This window comes from Macaca thibetana, chromosome 1 (genome assembly GCF_024542745.1).
Source record: "Macaca thibetana thibetana isolate TM-01 chromosome 1, ASM2454274v1, whole genome shotgun sequence".
Lineage (NCBI taxonomy): Eukaryota > Metazoa > Chordata > Mammalia > Primates > Cercopithecidae > Macaca > Macaca thibetana.
This window is the reverse complement of record NC_065578.1, coordinates 12,422,830-12,443,190: the sequence shown is the minus strand read 5'-3', so window position 1 is coordinate 12,443,190 and position 20,361 is coordinate 12,422,830. Positions and strand designations below refer to the sequence as shown.

At 39.1% G+C, this 20,361-nt stretch overlaps 2 protein-coding genes across 5 annotated transcripts in view; one reads left to right on the top strand and one right to left on the bottom strand.

Annotated features, from left to right (window-relative positions):
* Nucleotides 1-11,644, bottom strand: part of PRDM2 (PR/SET domain 2) — a 116,716-nt gene extending 105,072 nt beyond the window's left edge. For 2 of the 4 annotated variants that reach the window (XM_050787799.1, XM_050787816.1), the window contains exon 1: nt 8,349-11,606. In XM_050787799.1, coding sequence (XP_050643756.1) covers nt 8,349-8,357 — 9 coding nt within the window. In that variant the 5' untranslated portion in view covers nt 8,358-11,606. Of the gene's footprint in view, nt 1-8,348 lie in introns of all 4 variants that reach the window. The other 2 variants (XM_050787825.1, XM_050787808.1) reach the window with 2 other exon arrangements.
* DHRS3 (dehydrogenase/reductase 3) overlaps nt 1-20,361 on the top strand; it is a 1,035,619-nt gene that overhangs the window by 359,235 nt on the left and 656,023 nt on the right. The window lies entirely within an intron of this gene.

The following is a 20,361-nucleotide window of genomic DNA, read 5'->3' as shown; positions in this document are numbered from 1 at the left end:
CAAGTATGCAAAGTTGGGGACAAGACATGGCTGTGACATTTGCTGTCTCCAAACAGGCACAAGAGTCTTTTTCATTTGAAGGGTTTCACTGCTAATTTCTAAAGGAGAAAAAGCAAAATATACCAGAATAAACTGAGATAAGTTGCAATATCTTCAGAGTATTAAACACAACAACTTACTGTGAATGCCCATTTGGGCTCCTGCAGAGAATGGAGGAAAATGCAGAAGAAAGTTCCAGATGCTTTAAACCCCAGGGTGGTGAAGCTGAGACCCCAGCAAGGTGAGGTTACCAAAAGGGGCCAATTTGCATTTGTATTCCAGGCCTCGGCTCTACCCAGAGTACACTTTGGCCTCCTAGAAGCCAGTCCCCACTATCCTAACCTAGTAGGATTTCCCCTATGGCTCAGTTACAACACTCTCCACAACTTGCAACAGTGTGCCCTGTGTATTGTGAAAGCCCTTTCTGGTTGGCTTAGTTAATCACCTCTCCAGAGAGGCAAATTTAGGGGTGTAGACAGGCAGGCTCTGCTTCACTCACCTCGCACAGAGTACCCAGCTCAGAGCAGTGGTCACTGCAAACAAGCAAACAAATGCCTGGCAATCAACTGTCCAGAGGTCTGGGCACAGAGAGATGGCTGTAAGAGCAGTATGGCCCCAGCTGGCCATGGAGTCCATGGAAGTGGATGAGAGGCCTCCATGGAAAGCAGAGAAGGAGAGACTAGCCAAAAACAACGCCCTCAGAATGCCCTTATCAAAGAATGAAACGGAAGAAAAAGCACAGCAAATGAGTCCCAGTCCTAGAAGTCATCGCAGAGCCAAAGAGGCACCAAGCGCATAGCATCACCAAAGCCGGGGAAGACTCCGGGACGTGAGGTGGTCAACAGAGCCAAACCCTGCTGCTGATCCTTCAAAATCTGTCACGTCCGATCCCTTTCTCCAGTTCCCATTGCCACTGACATCTTCCAACCTGAAGCTATTCAGGAATCTCCAATCGTGCTGCACATATTGGCAGCAAGTGTCCGTGTGCTGGAGCAGTGCTACCTGGGGAACGCAGCAACCAAGAGAAGGGCAAGTCCTGCCCACCTGCACCCCAAGCTAATGTGGCAGACTAGGGGTGCTCAATGTCTCAGTGACCTAAAGAGTGATGTAAGAGAGATGAGGAGGGGACAGTGCAGTGCTTTAGTTAGGATGGCAGGGGGAGGTCTCTCAGAGATGTCACACAGGGACTTGGACTTGAGAGATGAAAATGAGTCATGTATTAAGAACTGAGGAGTTGAGGAGAGAAGGGCCTTGGGCTGTTCAGGAATAAAAAGAGGCCACTGCGGCTGCACCAGAGTAGAGCCAGGAAAAAAGCAGAGGCGGCCGCCACTGGAACCTGCAAAACCAAGGCAGGAAACAGAGCTGGACTGCATTCAGAAAGCAGTGGGATGACACAAGAGGGTTTGGGCAGGAGAGTGACGAGATGGGGTGAGGCTTTCTGGCTTCTAGTCTACTCTATATTCAACTTCTCTGAACCTTTTGTCTTCTTGAATAAGCAATCTACAAAGCATCTGATTCAAACCGCTTTTTAAACTTTCTAAATAAAATCTAGTAGTTCGTCTGCTGGCTTTAGAGACTGTCAATGTTCAAGAGAAGTAAAGAAAATAAGACACCTGAGGGCTCATCCCCTCCTCTTGTCCAGACGATTCTAATACAGAATAGGAATAGGTGAGAGTGGGGACAGCGAGTCGGTAAGCAGGAGAAGGAGCTTTCTACTGCCTCCCATTGAGGCTGTTACTGATGAGACTGAGTTTCAACTTCTCAAACTATCTTCATCCAAAGCAGCAAACTGTGGGCTACAGCCTTTCATCTCAGATGCGGTTTGTTTGGTCTATCCATGGATTTAAAAAAAAAAAAAAATCTATTGGAAGAAATCACAGAAAAATCCCCATTTTACTCTTAGAGGTCATCCCTGGCCCCTACAGGCATCTGGGTTCCTGGCACACCCTCTGGCCCCTCCTACCTTCACCATACTAGGTCCCCTTCCTACGCTGGGCCTTTCTCAATTTAGGCTTTCACCTGGCCCTCAATTCTTCTGATGGTCAATATCCTCCACACCCTTCCAGGTCAAGTGCAAATCCCAGCTCCTCCACGAAAGCGTTCCCAACAACGCACGACGACTGCTGGCTTTTCTGATTTCCCAGACAGTGAGCTGCACGTTCTGTAAGGCCTGCGGAGAATGGTCCCGCAGGAAGGAAAACTGCTGGTGAGGAAATCAATCAGGAGCTTTTGTAATAGCCCAGACAAGGGATGGCTGGGTCTGAATTCAAGCAGTAATAGTAATCAAACTATTTTACAGGACAGAATCAGCCCGTGGTTACCGGCTGAAAAATAACAGTAATAAATAACAACTTACGGTGTTTCCTATATGTCAGGCACTAGCCTAAGGGCTTTATGTCCAGTAACTCATTTACTATTGACTGCAACCACATGGCACATGGGGTGGGCACCATTACTGTCCCCATTGAACAGATAAGAAAGCGAACACAAATAAGCCGAGGACTTGCCCAAGGTCACACAGCTGGAATGGCATTGCCAGAACTGACCAAGGAGAGTGACTCAGAGGGTATCAAAGGAGAGGCAGAGAAAACCAGTCCCACAGCTTCCTTCTCTGCCAAAGTGTTACCATCCTAATGTAAAAGAAAAGGCTTCTTGCCACAAGCTTGTTCCAGTGACTTAAGGAAATGCTATTCAGGTTGTTAATTTTTTTCTGAATTTCAGAAATAATATTTTCATTCAGAAAGACAAGGTCCCAGATTTTCTAAAAATTGCTAATTTACCTAGTAGAATACACGATTCAAAATGAGATTTCAAGTGCCACCATTATTCATTCAGCATGCTAATTTCCGAAACTACACATTTATTAATTGAGGTTTAAGTCAAAACATAGGAACCACCTTACTTAGAAGTCTTTTTTAAAAGTGAAAAAGTCAGATTCATATTTATAATTATCTACAAAAAATATACTTCTATATTAATAACGATAAAACAGTGAAAGTGGTTTCAACTTTTTATATCCTATGTATTTTTAGAATTAGAAAAAAGGGGGAGAAATAACCAAGATGAAAAGATAGAAAGCTATCCCAGGGTTTCGCTCTTTGGAATTAAGATTATGATAGACCTATCTAGATGGTCAGATGGTCTCCCATAAAACAGCTTCTGTAAAGAAATGAACTACTGGCCGGGCGCGGTGGCTCAAACCTGTAATCCCAGCACTTTGGGAGGCCAAGACGGGCGGATCACGAGGTCAGGAGATCGAGACCATCCTGGCTAACATGGTGAAACCCCGTCTCTACTAAAAATACAAAAAAATAAGCCGGGCAAGGTGGCGGCGCCTGTAGTCCCAGCTGCTCGGGAGGCTGAGGCAGGAGAATTGCGTGAACCCGGGAGGCGGAGCTTGCAGTGAGCGGAGATCTGGCCACTGCACTCCAGCCTGGGCGACAGAGCGAGACTCCATCTCAAAAAAAAAAAAAAAAAAAAAGAAATGAACTACTGATACATGCAACAATATGGCTGAATCTCGGAAACAGTATGCAGACCAAAACAAGACAAACGCCAAAGGGCAAGGGCTGTATGATTCCACTCCCATGAAACCCCAGAGGAGGAAAAACCAGTGTGTAGGAACAGAAAGTCGATCAGTAGTGACCTTGGGCAGGGAAAGACTAACTTCAGAGCAGCAGAAAAGAACTTTTTGGGGTGACGGACATGTCCTATGACTCGACAGCGGTTAAGAGTTACACGGGTGTGAAACTTGTACTATACAGTTAAAGCAGTTACCTTTTACTGTATGCAGATTGTACCTCAGAGTTGATTTTTAAAGTCAAATAACTAAACAGGTCAATAAATCCTAAATTCTCATCTTTAAATCATGTTAAAATGAAACTTTAATGCACCAAGAAAATATTTTCAATTGTGTTCACTTTCTTATCTGTCAAATAGGGATAGTAATGGTGCCCACCTCATGCAGTTGCAGTCAATAGTAAATGACTTACTGAACTTCTGTAAAGCATTTAGGCTAGTGCCTGACATATAGGAAACACTGTAAGTTAATATTTTTTATTATTATTATTTTCAACCAAGTCCTGGTTCTGCCCTGTAGAATAGTTTCATTATTTGTATTTATAAGAATTTTTTAACTCAACTCTAACAGTCCTCTACTCAAAACCCCCCAAAGTTTCCCCACCTCACTGGCAAAGTCTACTCTGGTCCTTCTGGCGACCCGAGAGCTGAGCCCACACTTCTTTGACCATTTACTCCACCCTCCTCAGGTCTGCTCCAGGTACATGAACCACAGAACCAACCTCCTCCACTCTCCCTGCCCAGCCCTTCTCTCCATACTCTTTAGACAAATGTGGACTGTAATCAGCAAGGTAACTCTGCTCTAGGGCATAACACTGGCATTGGCTGCTGTTACATAAAGCTGCATGCACCATCTCACATGGTCAACACGTACTAATGTTTTTATTTTTAAAAATATATAAGAATAAGCAAATTTTATTGGTGTTTCATTTAAATTTATATAAGTAACTCCTTTTATATGCTTTGCCCAGAGAATTATCAGCAATTATTCTATCAGTTTAATCCATTTAAAGCACCTAGTTTCTTAAATATTGACTTGATCAAAACTAACTGGAAAGTGACAGCAATATGTGATGGAATACATTAGACCCAATTTTCCTTAATATTAAGGATAATTCATAATATATTCATACTAAAATATGTATTATTGCTACAATAGACTAATCATCATCATCAAAGTAATTGTTACAAGCAAAAAACAGCTTAGAATCACACAGTATTAAAATTTCTAAAATTCTATGAACAACCCATTTTTGTATAGATTTGCAAACAAGAATCTAAGCTACTATGCTGGAACAAACGATGCGAAAAAAAAATCAAACAAGCTTCAGTTTACTGAAATGGCATTAAATTATATTTGGTTAAGAAATGAGCAGGACTGCTATAACAATAAACAGATGAAAACACAAACCAAGAAACACTTATACACCACTTTTGAAAAGGAACAGGAGTCAAATTAGCTCTGAAATACAAAAAAGTACCCTCTTTCAAAAAGCTGTCAGGTCCACTAAGTTGTCCAACTGAAGAAACTGTCCTAAAGCCTGGTGCTAATCTCAGTAGTGAACACACATAATCACCACACTCCTGCTCCCTTACAATCCGGTTTCCCTAGCATAGTGGGGAGGATATCCTAGAAATGGAAATCAGCTTGTGTCACTGTCCAGTAGCCCTACAGGCTCTATAAACCTTAGCTCTCACACCAATGTCCTCTTATCCCAGAGCCCCTGATGGGGCCAAGCTCCAGACCATGGCTTGCTCTCTGTTCTGTGAACTACCACGCTCATTTCTACTCCAGGGCCTTTGTACTACTATGGGTTCACTCTGCCTGGAATTTTCTTTTTCCAGATCTTCATATGTCTATGTGGCTCCCGGTTATTAGCTAAGTTTCAGTTCTACTAGCAATCACCTCCACAGAATAGTCTTCTCTGACCATGTAATCCAAAGACCACCTTTCACCTCCAGCCATCATCCTTTATAACAAGATCTTGTTTAATTGTCTTCACAGCACTGTTCACTATCTGAAATTACCTTGCTTGTCTTCCTGCTTTTTTAACCGTCTCCCTCTTGGAGTATGTTACTGGCAGAGCCCTTGCCCACCTAGTTCACTGCAGAACCTATAACATACTGGGGTACAGTCTGTGCCTGATGAAAGAGGGAAGGAATGAATGAATGTTAGGGACAACTGAGATAATGGACCCATTCCCGAGATAAAGCCATTCCTAGATAAGTCTAGGAAAATAAGAAGGAAAACAGTGGAACATCTCAAAAGTTAAGTATCAGGATGGGTGTGCAATTGAAGCAAGTAGGATACCGATGATCTGAGAATGCTGCCTCAATAGTTAGTGCTGAAAATACTGGCAGGCTGTGGACTCTATTGCTTCTTCTAAAGGAATCAATAACAAACAATATGATATGCCCATGACGAGGATCCCGCAGTCCCTGAAACTCAACTGTCAGGCATATATAAACAAATTATTCTATGCTATTGTCTTCAAGACCATACACATCATAAGAAACAGAACTGACAACTAAAATCCATCAAAGCAATGCTGATCCGTTCCCAGAGAACAACCTAACCCTAAAATAACCGTCAGGATTGTATGTATAAGTATTTATAAGTCAATCTTGTTCAAGTTCAAACTTTTTTATATCTGAATTTTGTTGTGTGGTTATTTCTCAGTTTTTCAAGCACTTACTGCTCATTTTCACTGTCTGAAAATGAGAGCAATAAATATGAGAAGGGAAAACTGTAAATTATCCTGAAATAAGTCTTAATCCTTAAAAATTACTGGGGTGATTGTTGAAAAACACTGATAGATTTCATGCCATAACAATAAGGTCTAAACAGCATATAACTAATATTCTTCTAATAATGAAAATACAACAAAAGATGCTAAAAATTTTTCTCATAAAAAGTGGGCAATTTTTATAATACAAGTAAAAGTTTCATTACTACCAGACCATTTAAATTACACGCAAATCAGAAATGTGTTAACCATTAGAAACATAAGAGGACACTTTTCCACTGATACTTGGCATTTAGGATCAAAGGCAGTCTTCTGCAGATCGGATATTAAAACTTGTCAAAAATCAAATTGTAAAAGAGCCCAAAAAAAAAAAAAAAAAAAAAGAAGTAGTTATTGCTACCACTTTTTGACTGGCATGCAGACTTTTTTAAACACAAGTTTGATATAATTGAAATATAAAGCAAAAGTTTGAAGTGTCAAGTCTAATACACTAGAAATATTACAAGCCTAATACTGTACAAGAATTAAGGCATAATTAATCATAAGGTTAAAGGTGTAGACACATCAAATAAATGATTCTGAATAGCAATGCAACAAGAACAGTATCAACATTTAGATTCCACTTTGGAAGAACTCACAACCATTCTAGCACTGGATCAAGACTCCTCCAACAAAACAGTTCCTAGACGATAGAAAACTGAGCTCCTTTGAGTGACCAGGTTCATATTAAGAATCAATCTTAAAATAGGAAAATAAATGAAATCTATGAAATATATATGAGCATAACTTTGATGGACGATGACTGTGAAATCCACTTTGTTCTCTTTTCCCTCCCCCACCTCACCATTTCAAAAACAATTTGCCTTCAAAAGCATGTCAATAAATCTGCAAGTTTTAAAATAATAGAAAGCATGTGCCCCATGTGTTGGCCAGATTCATTTTTTATGATATACGTCCTCTGCATTAAAATAAACATTTCTGATAAAGAAAGTAATGAAAAGAAATCAAAAGGATCCATTTCAAAAATTTCACATCTCTCAATGCAACACAGGACTGAATTTATTAAACTTGGCCCCGCTAATTAAATTGAACTTGTGATCTCTAGTTAGAATCACCTGTAAATGATAAAAAGGTGTCCGAAGTTTCAGTTGATGAGGGATACAAAATGTTCTCAAGTCTGAGAGTTTTAAGTTAAGGACTTAAAAAAAAATTACATACTTCATATTTTTGGTTTTGTCCTTCTTATTTTAAAAATAAGTGCTTATGAAGATTTTAAAAAGAGAACATTTCTGACACCCACGAATTTCTATAACTACAAGTGAGATGATATTGAAACCAGAAAATAAGAATCCTACTCTAGAATATATTATTAGATCCACATAACTGGTTCTACTTATCAGAACACCCTTGAGGAGGCTATGAAAATATCCATAGCAGAATAATTTAATCACCAGGTAATCCCACATCTCCTGTAAAGAGAAACACATCTTACATTTCAATATCTGCCCTCTTGTTTTTATTCTGAGAACAGGTTTTTCAAGGACAAAATGCTTAAAGTTTCTTCTTTGAACATTTGCGGTCTCTATAAATAACTTTTAATCCTCTCTTTTCAACCAACAGATAATCACGAAATAAAAAATGCCAAAAATGAAAGCTTAATAAGCTTCAAAACAAACACACACAAAAAACTCACACTAGAGTGTGGAAAGGGAGAATTCAAAAAGAAAGTCTTAATGAAAATCCCTAAGAATGAGTCCTCTACTCAGGGAACCACAGAAACGCCAACCCACGCCCCAACAACGCACATTCCATCCACTGCACGAACAAATGCACAGTATGAACGCAATGAACTAATTAATGGTATTAAGAAACAAAAATGAGAATCCAGGAGAAATGAATGTGTGTGCTACTATCTTGTAAAAATCAAGAGCTGGTCTAACATCTAGGTCATGTATTTGTATAAATTCTGATTTTTAAACTCACCTGATTCATTTTCAATTCCTGTTGTGTTCTGTAAAGATACACACAACAAAGAAACTTCTTTGATTACATGAACCCTAAAAAGAAAAACAGACAATTGTAATATGTACCTGCCTACAAATTTACAGGGATTTAAAACCACATACAGAACTGTAGAGTTTGCTCAAAGGGCTATTTATAAAGCAACTCTATGCCAAATCAACTTCAATCTATGCTGAGAGCTTCCTTGTCAGATTTATTATCTCCAGTAAAATAGATTTCTTACTCCTCTTTACTAGGGCTTCACTGTACTCTACAACTGAAAGCAGACTCATTAGGATGACATCAAATCTTTACTTTGGAACTGCATCATTCCTACGAAGAAATAAATTAGCTTTGTTAATAGAAATACAAAGCATTATTGAGTACCTTATTATGCAATATAAGTGTCCTTCTTTTTCTTTTACCAATACTGTGTTGAATGTAAACACCATTAGACCCCATTACATTATTCTGTTTTTCAAGTTCCTGAATTAGAAAGGTGAATTTACTAACATTGGCCACCGGGAGGTCTCTCTGAGGAAAAGAACAAAAAACTGGCAGTAAAATGCAAATGTTTTAATAAAAGATGTTTGGAAACAGCTACATTGTCCCTTTAAAAACCCGTGTTCAATGTATTCATAGTACAGTAAATTAAGAAGACAAAATTATTTCTTGTAAGTGCATATGACATGTTTGTTTCTAAATAATAATCTCTGAAAATGGTCCTTTCTGCAATGTATGCCTTAAGAGTCATATGATGTAATTCAAAATATATTAAATCACGACACTTTAAGTAGAACTTCCACTGTAAGGTTCTAAACATTTCCCACAAGTTTATATACATACACCATTAGGCATAATTCTCCTATTTCTTTATGTACTTGTTTATAACTTATCTTTCCTTCCTTGACTCACAAGCCTCTGCTTACATTGTAACATTATGTTCTAATTGTCAATAACCCAAAGAATACATTCTTCCTACTGCCTACCCACTGTTTTGATATTTTACCCTTGTTTTTTAATAAGGTAGTTGGATTTTTCTTTCCTTTTCTTGATCTATTTAACCACTCACCTGATCACCCTTAACCACCAAAAGCACTATATTTAAGTTAGGGCCTGGCCGTCTGAACTACTTTTATTCATCATTGGCATAAGGATGTATTCCATGAGATTGCATCTTGTTAGAGAGTGCACTGCTAGCCAAACCAATATAAACTCTTGGTAAGCAAGTACTCAGAAAAAAAAAAAAAAAGCCAGAGAATTGAAAGTTAAACCATGAAGTCCATTCCTTTACATTTTAATACTGAGCATCTTTCTCATCTGTATTTACATGTCCTGCCTTAGTAAACATCATATATTGAACATAATCAACCTTCTTCTCTAAGACTTAAGATTGTTATCAAGCTAAAAATGTGTATTTTGGTATTAAATAGTGATGAGGTTAGTCATCTCTCAGATGTGCACACCTGACCCTCGACCAGAAATGCCTACTGACTACTATCCAATTCCACGTGGTGGCCCTGCATGACACCTTATTCCCCCAGGTGAATAAGATGTCAAGGGTTTCACTTGTCCTCTTACAAAGCTTTTATGGGTAGATGTATTAACACCGGCTCAGGGGAGTTCTCTTTGAGGAACAGAACAAAATACCTCTGCGGTAAAATGCAAATGTTTTAATAAAAGATGTTTGGAAAGAGCTATAATGCTTTACCATTTCCCTTTGTTTGCCTTTTCCCTCTCACAAGAATCATCGGTATTATGATCACACTATCATTTACGAAGCTTCTTCCAAGGACCAGCAGGCACTGTGCTGCCTTCAGTGAACCAGCTCAGGTCCCCTTCACCAAAATAAGCACAGCACCAGCATCCTCAATTAACAAGAGCTTAAGATAATTCGGTCAAGGTCTCATAATTTTGGTTTCTGCTAAAGCACCTAAACTACATTTCACCCATTTTTTACTCCTGCCTCCCAATGAGCACCCACTATGTGTCAAGCACTGCCCTTGAGCAGTGGAAAGGAGGAAGATCCCTGCCCTTTTGGGGAAGACAGCTACAGTAAATACGTAAGTAAAATATGTGGCATGCCAGAAAATGAAAGTGCTTTAGAAAAAAATAAAGAGTTATGGAGAGGGAGATAGTTATCACAATCTGTCTCTACCTCTATGTGTGCAAATTCAACAATGTGGTCAGAGAAGGACTCAGAAGGGGCAGTCTACATAAAAGCCAGGAAAGGGATGAGCTTCGAATAGGAAAGTATGGGGAGAAATGTTATATGGAGGTGGAGGTGGAAGTGAAAGCGAGAAGCCTCACAAGGCTGCGAGCCTGGGGAAGCAGAGAGGGAGCCAGGATGCTGGTGTGGCTGGTACACAGTCGGTGAGGGGCACATGAAGAAGCAATGTGGGAGGCTGATGCCCAATCTAACCAAGAGACGATGGGGGCATAGCTCAGGCAGTAGAAGAGATGTGAGAAGTAACTGGATCCTGGATGGACGGACGGAGGGAGGGATGGATAGAATTTTTATTTTATTTATTTTTTTGAGATGGAGTCTCGTTCTGTCACCAGGCTAGAGTGCAGTGGTGTGATCTCGGTTCACTGCAAGCTCCGCCTCCCGGGTTCAAGCAATTCTCCTGCCTCAGCCTCCCAAGTAGCTAGTACTACAGGTGTGCGCCACCATGCCCAGTCAATATTTTTGTATTCTTAGTAGAGACAGAGTTTCACCATGTTGACCATGATGGTCTCGAGCACCCAAGATGTACTGCAGTTTTAGATCTTAGGCATGAAAGAAAGAAAGGAAGTCAGGGATGGCACTGAGGTTTTTGTCCTGAGGGCATGAGAGGATGGAGCTGCTGTTTTGAGACGCTGCCTTCTTACCATCTGCTTTTCATGTTTTCCCTCTTTAACACTTCTTTTCTTTTCCTCACCTTTTGTCATTGCTGGCTCATAGGCACAATTCAGACAGCTGAGATATCCTAACATCTGATACTGAATAACTAAAATAGTACTTAAAACATTGTATTCTTTATTATCTCAATGAATCTCATGTTTTTCTTTTTTTCTGGAGACGGGGTAGTACTCTGTCACCCAGGTTGGAATGCAGTGACACAATCACAGCTCAGTGCAGCCTCGAACTCCTGGGCTCAAATGATCCTCCCACCTCAGCCTCCTAAGTAACTAAGACAACAGGCTTGCACCACCATGCCCGGCTAATTTTTTTTTTTTTTTTTAATTTTTTTGGCAAAGACGGAGTCTCACCTTGTTGCCCAGGCTATCATCTTTTTCTTTTCTTTTCTTTTTTTTTTTTTTTTTTGTTGAAACAGAGTCTTGCTCTGTCACCCAGGCTGGAGTGCAGTGGCGCAATCTCAGCTCACTGCAAGCTCCGCCTCCCGGGTTCATGCCATTCTCCTGTCTCAGCCTCCTGAGTAGCTGGGACTACAGGTACCCGCCACTACGCCCGGCTAATTTCTTTTTGTATTTTTAGTAGAGACAGGGTTTCACCTTGTTAGCCAGGATGGTCTCGATCTCCTGACCTCGTGATCTGCCCGCCTAGGTTTCCCAAAGTGCTGGGATTACAGGCGTGAGCAGCCAGCCTGCCCAGGCTATCATCTTTTCTTAATTAAAAAAAGGTTAGAATATAATTCAGATTGTTACATAATTAATAATCTTTTCTTTCTACACTACCTGTTTCCTCTCTGTCCAAATGAGAATGCACTCATTATTTCTTTCAGAGAAAAGAAAAATCATAACATCTTTTTCTTAAAGATTCACTATATATCTGTGTGGGGAGAGCCTCCTCCCTATTACTTCCAATAGCTAATTGCTAAAAACCAGACCCTCATTTTTTCCTCTCTGCCTCTTGGACTCACAAAATTGTCAATCTATATACATAAAATACTGTACAACAACAAAAACACTGTAAATCTGACAGTGAATTCTCAAATGTTATTTTAAAAACTTAATTCTTTATTCAACTATATCAGAAACAAGGGTAAGTATTAAAGGCAAAGAAGTAAGACCTGGGCAGAGTCTCTCAACAGAAGAACCCTGCATTTTGGACTGGCCAACTCCTTGAGCAAGACAGTCCCTTTCCTTATGGGCATTTAACATTGCTCTGAGCAATCAACACTAGCAGTGCCTCCAATAATCCTGACAATCGAAAATACCTACACACATTCTCAAATACCCTTCCAACTGAGAACTTCTGAATGTGGTAACCATGTGATGAGCTGCAACAGGATAATAATGTATTTTAAGGCAACTACAGCATCTAAAAATGTTTGGAATAACTTAAGATTTCTCCAGCACTGCTCAAAACCCCTATGGAAGTGCCATGGCAATCCTACATAACTTTCATATTCAGTGTTGACTTCAACAGTCCTGTCTTTACACGCCCATGTAAGTAACACACGGTGTCTCCAGGCCAAGGTTTTATCAAATGTGAGAACCTGAATGATCAATCCAGCAGTGCAGAGGCAGAGAGAAATCTTTCCAAGCGTATCACTGAAACCTTAACAATTCTGCCAAACACTCTTTTTTAAAGCGCTAAACAATTAAGTGCCTCTGCTTTGCTAACGGCAGATACTGAAAATCTTTAAATCCCTAGGACTTCTCCAACCTTGGCTTATGCCTTAGTTTCTTTTCTGGATTTCCACGTCTGATCGAACCTTCTTGAATATTTCTACAGCACCCCTTGAATAAGTCTAACATATCCCTTCTATCCCACCTTAATATTTATCAGTCCTATAAGAGCATACACTCTTAGAAAATAAGAGTTTGATCTCTATTTTACATAGCTAAGACTTTAATATGAGTAGATGCACTTAACTTTTCAAGATATCGCTTTCGAGTTCTAGACAAATCAGTCTTAGAAACATTTATTAATAGCATAAAGATGATTTGATGATTAATGATCAGTATCAATATAACAACAATAAAATAATTTGAGTCATTTTTAAGATCCTAGTCCCATAAAGTGTCAACACAACCTCGACAACTGTTAAGCTGCTGTCTTCTGACACGGAAGTCCAGAGACCAGAAAATCTAGACACATGTGGGACAGCCCTTTCCCTGGGTCATACCAGCCCTGCAGCCCCAGCACTCTCTATTACCAATCCTCTGAAATAAAGCAGGTTTATCTAAACAAAGACACAAACTAGCATTAATATAATACATGTTACACTTAAACTGTCTTCATATCTGCCCTTTACGGACTTCTAAAAATCTACAAATCTATATGAAAGGCAAAGTAGGAGCAACAGATTTTTTTTTAAATTAGTTTAAGTCTGTGGGGGAAGGGACAGAATTGGGAAAATACATATTTGATTTGTACATTCACCTTTAAATCACTGATATAATTTTTTACAATTTTCTTTAGGATCACTTTAGATCTCTGGCAGGGAGGGAAGAGTATCTGGAAAATAATTAACTTTGCAATAGTCACATAGAAGTCACTGATATTATTTTACAATTATTTTAAGTTACAAAAAATTCTACATTGTGACATCAAGAATCAGAAAAAAACTAACTTTTATGATTCAGGAAGTTTATGGATAAAGAGTAAAACAGAAATAAGTAAGAGAATATGTTTTTATCGAATTTAAAAGACCAGAATGAAAACATGGACTAGACACAAGAAAAAAAGTTGCAATTTTGGGAAAGGAGTCTTAGAAAGTTCATGGCCAACGTAAAAAAAAAATTCTAAAGCTAATCACCACATAAAGAAGATCTCAAGGCAAATAAATACTGTAGCAAATACAGAGATGATTCAGCTTTTAGCAGACTAGATTTGTAGTGTCGTCTAACACTGACCTTAACTTACTCTGACCAAAAGATTCTTGCAATCCTGAAACTTCTAGAAAAATAATAAAAATGTCTGAAATACGCCTTCTCAAAAACAGTTTTTACTGATTTCAAAATGCTATTAAAGTATTCACTGTCATAGAAAACTACCACGTATAACTCCTAAATTACAATCTTTGAACTTTTCTTTCTTCAGAAAATCTCCACAACTAGAATCTGTAAACTTCAGATATCAATATGAAAACACGTAGCACCCACTTGTTAGATTAAACAAAAGCACAGATATTGAATCTGCCCAGGAATTTGGTAAATGAAAATTCATCAGTTTTCCTTTTCTAAAACAATACAATTTCACAAGAGTAATCATCTAGCTTCATACTAAAAAATATAGCCCCAACCTTGGTATTAAAATGCAGACTATATTACCAAATTAAATAAAGTGAAAAATCAAATCTGATACTTTTTAAGAATGAGGAGATTCCATGTGTGTGGAGAGAGAGAGACTGCGCAGACAGGAAAGGTGTGGCAAGCTGCTGAACCAGAGGCAATGAATTCTTTCTGCTTGAAACCACTCATGCCTCTCACCCCGGGAAGGATTTCTCCCAAGACCAAAAGACAATGGTTAACACAGAGTATACCACATACAGCAATTTCCCTACCTACAAATATATAAGAAGAGATACAAGAATAGAATGTTCACAAATAAACCAGTCATTTCTCCCATTTCATTGATCAGTTTCCTCAGTGAGGCCCAGAAAATGCAGACAACTATCGCAGGCCCCGATTCCCCGAATGCATAGAGCAGAGAAACCTAAATAGCCAAGCGGAGTGTAGCGGCTTTACTCCTGGTGGGACGATCTGATACTAATAACACAGATTCCATGGAACAGATCAGAAAAAAGCAAGGGTCTGCTGTTCTCAGTGGCTTTAGAGCCGCAGAGCTCCAATGAGAAAATGAGGCTGATTCAAGCTTTTGTTTGAAATATCTAAGTTTATAGAGCTCTGAGGTCAACAGCCCTCTGGGTCCAATGGGCCCCAAGCAATTAAATAACACCATATCAAAATGTCAAATAAGGGACCTGCTGATATGCTAGGAAAGGACTATAAATCCACATTTAGATTGTGGCATTCCAGGGTTTTTTCCCTGTCAGAATATCTCTTCCTTTACTTGGGGGAAAAAAAAAAAGATTAAAGGGGAAATTTTCAAAAGCTACTGCTCCAAGCATCCATTAATAATGAGCCAGCTCGGAAGCAAACGTATGGCAGTTGCTGATTATTTATTCTTTATTATTGATTGCTGTTATTGACAGCTATTAATATATGCTCTCCCTCATACTTTTGATTAAATTTATACACCTAAGTCATATTCCACTGAACATGTAATTTATTACATCACAAATCTCAAGCTTTGTTTAGGGTTCCTACAATAATTCCCTATAACCCCCTTATTAAAAATACCCAGTTTCTCTAAAGAAATTAAAACATATTATCTTAGCTCTCACTATAGGATATTCCTCCCCTCCAATGGTACAAAAAAAAAAAAAACAAAGAATTATTGTCAATTTTCCTGCATGAAGTAACTCCATCCAATCAAAGCACTCTTGAATTAAAATGTTAATTTCCTTTCCTTATTTTCAAGACTAATTGCCAAGAAACACAAATGTAAAAATCTGGGGGCAGGTCAGAATACAAGTTTTCCAATAAGTCCTTGCTCTCTGATGAGAACTATGCTGCAGATTCAAGGCCATTATTACCTCCTGCAAAACAGTATTAAAGTAACAGAAGCTTCCATGAAAGATTCTTTTCTGACATTTTCCCTACATTAGATGTATAAAAACTTTAACTTATAAAAGGAAAATTAAATCAATTCTTTACTAACGTTCAAATGCCAAGCTTCTAACTCAGACAAAATTTCTAAAGCAAGATGCCATATGATAGCTCATTTCACAACTCCCAAAACAAAATGAATCCTCAGTTGACCCCTGTGAGTTACCGTTTTTCCACTGGAGTTGCCAATGCAGATGTTACTTTTAAAATCAAGAGATGTCTAGGAATCCTGCAAAATACTTGTGAATTTCCTGAAAAGCGAAAGAACGCTATAGCAGCACGGACAGGGTAGTGGTCCTTGCACCCAGGTCTTCATTTCTCACATGAAGACTCTCTAAGCAATACAGACATCTTACAAGGAGCTGCTCGGAACTCTCTTCATCTTCCATACAACCTGCACATAAATGATGGGGAGGCTTCCTGAATCCACAGGTGAACAACCTAAAGCAAAATCGGAAATCATAACAGATACAATGACAACTTAAACTCTTTTGCTACAGTGTCAGGCACACTCATATTACTACAAGATTCTATAGGTCTTCTCCCAAGATTTTACTAAGTTGTGTTTTTTTTTTTCTTTTTTTTCTTCTTTTTGGTAGAAAGTGACTCTTTTATTTTAAATAATTTGAGATTTGGGGTTTATTCTCTAAATATGTTACTACTTCTCTAGAGTACTTAAAAATAATGGCAATGCCTGCTGTTTGCAGAGCAAAGTGTGTGCACTGTTCTACAGTTTAAGAGGTCCTTAAAACTACACACATGAGCTTTTTTTGGGGGGAAAAAAGTATATTTCCTCAAAATAAATCGTTAGTAGTTCTTGTTTCAAGGTGAAGATAAATAAATGCCTAACCATTTATGATAAAAAAAAAAAAAAAAAAAGATGAAAGACCGTCTTTTTATGTTTGTCCGCTTTAGTCCGCAAAACAGTGCAACTCAAGTGGGCATCAGTGCAGAGCAAGGACAGAAGAGATGGGCGGTTCTAGAGGGCTCTGAGTTCCACGCTAAATCGAAACTTGACCTTGTGGTAGAGTTCCCAGATACCGTGTGAGGGGTTACTATCCTATTCCACACCCTATTCCAAAAGGTCTGCGGAGAAAGACGGAAGAGGAATGACTGAGAAGCAGAGCCTATGATCACCTGTAAGAGGAGCCTGGTTTCATGGCAGCCCATCAGGAAGGCAGCTTTGGCACCTGGGTTGGGCAAAGAGGAGTTCTGGACTAGAAGGCACCATCGACAAGACAAAACTGAATATTTCAGGAAGATAAAGTTGACAGAAAAGAATGAGGAAGTAGCTGAGGAGAGGGCAGCCAGAAAGACTGGGGCCAGGCAAGTCGGTTCAGAATCCAAGAGAACAGGCAATTAGGGTTTGAACTGCAGTCAAGAGCTGAAACAAAAAATATGATTGACACTGCAGAGGGAAGGAATGGGCAGAATGTTAGCTAACTGAACAGGAGGTAAAAAAGAAATGGCAAAGATGAATCCCAAAATTGGAATGTGAGTGACTGCAGGAATGGTGGTTTGAATATATTTTAAAGATAGAGCAGTCAGGAGTAGGAACAATATTTAAGTGAAAGGTGGTGAGCTCCATTTTTTTTTTTTTTTTTTTTTGAGACGGAGTCTCACTTTGTCTCCCAGGCTGGAGTGCAACGGCGCAATCTCGGCTCACTGCAACCTCCGCCTCCCAGGTTCAAGCAATTCTCCTGCCTCAGCCTCCTGAGTCGCTGGATTACAGGTGTCCGCCACCACACCCAGCTAATTTTTGTGTTTTCAGTAGAGATGGGGTTTCACCATGTTGGCCAGGCTGGTCTTGAACTCCTGACCTCGTGATCCACCAGCCTCGGCCTCCCAAAGTGCTGGGATTACAGGCATGAGCCACCGCACCTGGCCAGTGAGCTCCATTTTACTGACTCTAAGGAGATGCCCAACCTTCCCAGGAAGTGTACATCAGTCTCAAGTGGAAGAACAGGTCGAAGCACAAACAGGCCATCAACATCGGGATGGAGATTCAGAAGTCCTAAGTGGGTGCCTCAGGAAAGGAAATTGCCAAGCGGAAAAATACCCACAGAGAAGGGCAGACGGTGAAGGATGTGGCTTTGTGAAAGGCACGGAAGGAGCTAGAAAAAATAGTGGCCCCTTCCACCAAGTTCTGTAAGAGTGGGAGGGAAGGTCAAAACGCCTAAGGACCCAATAGATAACTGGGAAGGTTTTTCTCTCAACAATAACTGCCATGTTATTTCACAACACTCATTGTATTAGGAGAAATATCTAAGAAAAAATGTTACTAATGTTCATGAAAAACCTGAAGTATCTCAAATTGCCTGCCTATTCTTTATTCATCTCAAAACATTCCGATGAAAAAGAAAGGTAATCACAGTCTTCACCTTACAAATAGGAAGAGATAACAGGGGACAAGTGACCCACCTACCCCCTCCACAGCCGAAAATCACTTGTACTCCATGCTTGATCTGCGATACTGTCATTCTGTACACTGAGGTAGGGCTCCATTAAATTACTCGAGAGTTGCATTCATATATTTATCTCCCCAAGCAGGTGAGCTGACCTGCCTTCTAACAAGTGGTAACAGAGCTTCACAATTAAGAATCTAAATTTATCCCAAGAGCCATCCTTTTGAAAACTCCTACTTTCAGATGTACTGTAAAACTAAGTCTTTCAGAATTATAGCAAAGTCCCTAAAAAATAAGTCTCACAGCATGAGGAACATTTAGAATGTCACTTTTACACTGATACTCCAGATTATATTTAATTTATATTCTCTTAACAAGGTCTTGGGCAATGTACAGGATTCATAGTGAAGTATACTAGGGTTTAGTGAATCTTACAATTCAAATTTTGATGGCATCATTTAAATTATTTGAAAGTGCCACAGAATTATCCCACTAGAGTTTAACATAGGTCTCAGAACTACACATAAGCACATATAAAATGTGTGGGTTTTACCAATTTCCAGACAGACTGCCCCCTATAATCAAACTAACAGTTGCACTTAGCTTTACATATTTCAGACAAGCTGTTCCAAGAAGTAATTCAGCTCTTTCAAAGCAAAACCCAGAGTATGATTTATTGCAAGAGCTACAAAATATTCTTTTCACCAAAATGGCTGGAAAATAATAACTATTCAGTAAAATCTCCTTTATTGCATGTTCCAAAGGACTAATAAATGAAAACACAGTATAGGCATGACATGAATCAAGACTCTAAGAATAAATACTACACAGTACTAAGAAAAATATTGTAAGTATATTTCATTCCAAATGAGCCAGATTTACTACATACAATAATTCTAATTCATGCCTCAGGAAGGTGGGGGTGGGGAATGAAAGGCATTCTCTTTAAGAAAGAATATTTAAACGACACATGCATTCATTCCAGTGAAATTATACAGATGTTCTGTAATTCAGAAAACCACCCCTACCAAATGTGGCTCCAAAAGCACATCTCTTTTCATATGTTTTATTTATCAATACATTCTGATTAAAGATGACGTATGCCACAATAAAACTTCAATCAATACTATCTATACTTAAAAGATTACAAATAAGGATTTGGCAACTTATACTTTTCCCCCTAGAGGAAAGCTGCACTAATGCTACATGTTTTCCACAAAGATCAATGAACTATCTTTAAATTATAAAATATTAAGTTAAAGTTAGGTAAGCACTTCAAAAGTAAGCCTTACTGCCTCAGGGCAAATTCACCATTTCTGTGCATAACCTCAAATTGGTTGTTTTAAAAAAAACAGGTTTCGGAAAAACTACAGCATAACCTCTACCAAGCTTCAAGGGGTTGCTGGACCAAGTTGTTTTTCTAGAAGACAACTGTTTCTGCGCTGTTCAGCATAATGGTCTACATGCTTAAATTATTTACCACGCATCAACTCTATGCAAATTTATTCAAATTCATAATTGAATCTGTATACTAAGACTGCTGATTCCATGTCATAAAAACTCCTTCATGATCTCCAGGACACCTCACATTGCTTTACCTTATGCCACAAAACTGACGCCGAAGCGAAAGTGCTGAAACTGACCATTTAATGAAGTCAAAAAACCAAAGGTGGAAAGGAACGTGGACAGACCTGGAAGTCCATTTCTTGGCTTCAAGGTGTAAACCATCTAGTCTATCCTTACAGTTCTTAAAGAGATTCAATAATCTGTTTCAATAATTCAACCATACAGTTAGATGAGCCTTCCTTCACTGCAGTGGTTCAAATGGTATTTGGAAATGTCTGGAGATTTTATTGGCTGTCACACTGGAAGGAGGTGCTACTGGCATCTCCTTGATAGAGGACAGGGATGCTGCTAAACATCCTACAATGTACAGGACAGTCCTCCACAACAGAGAATTATCCAAC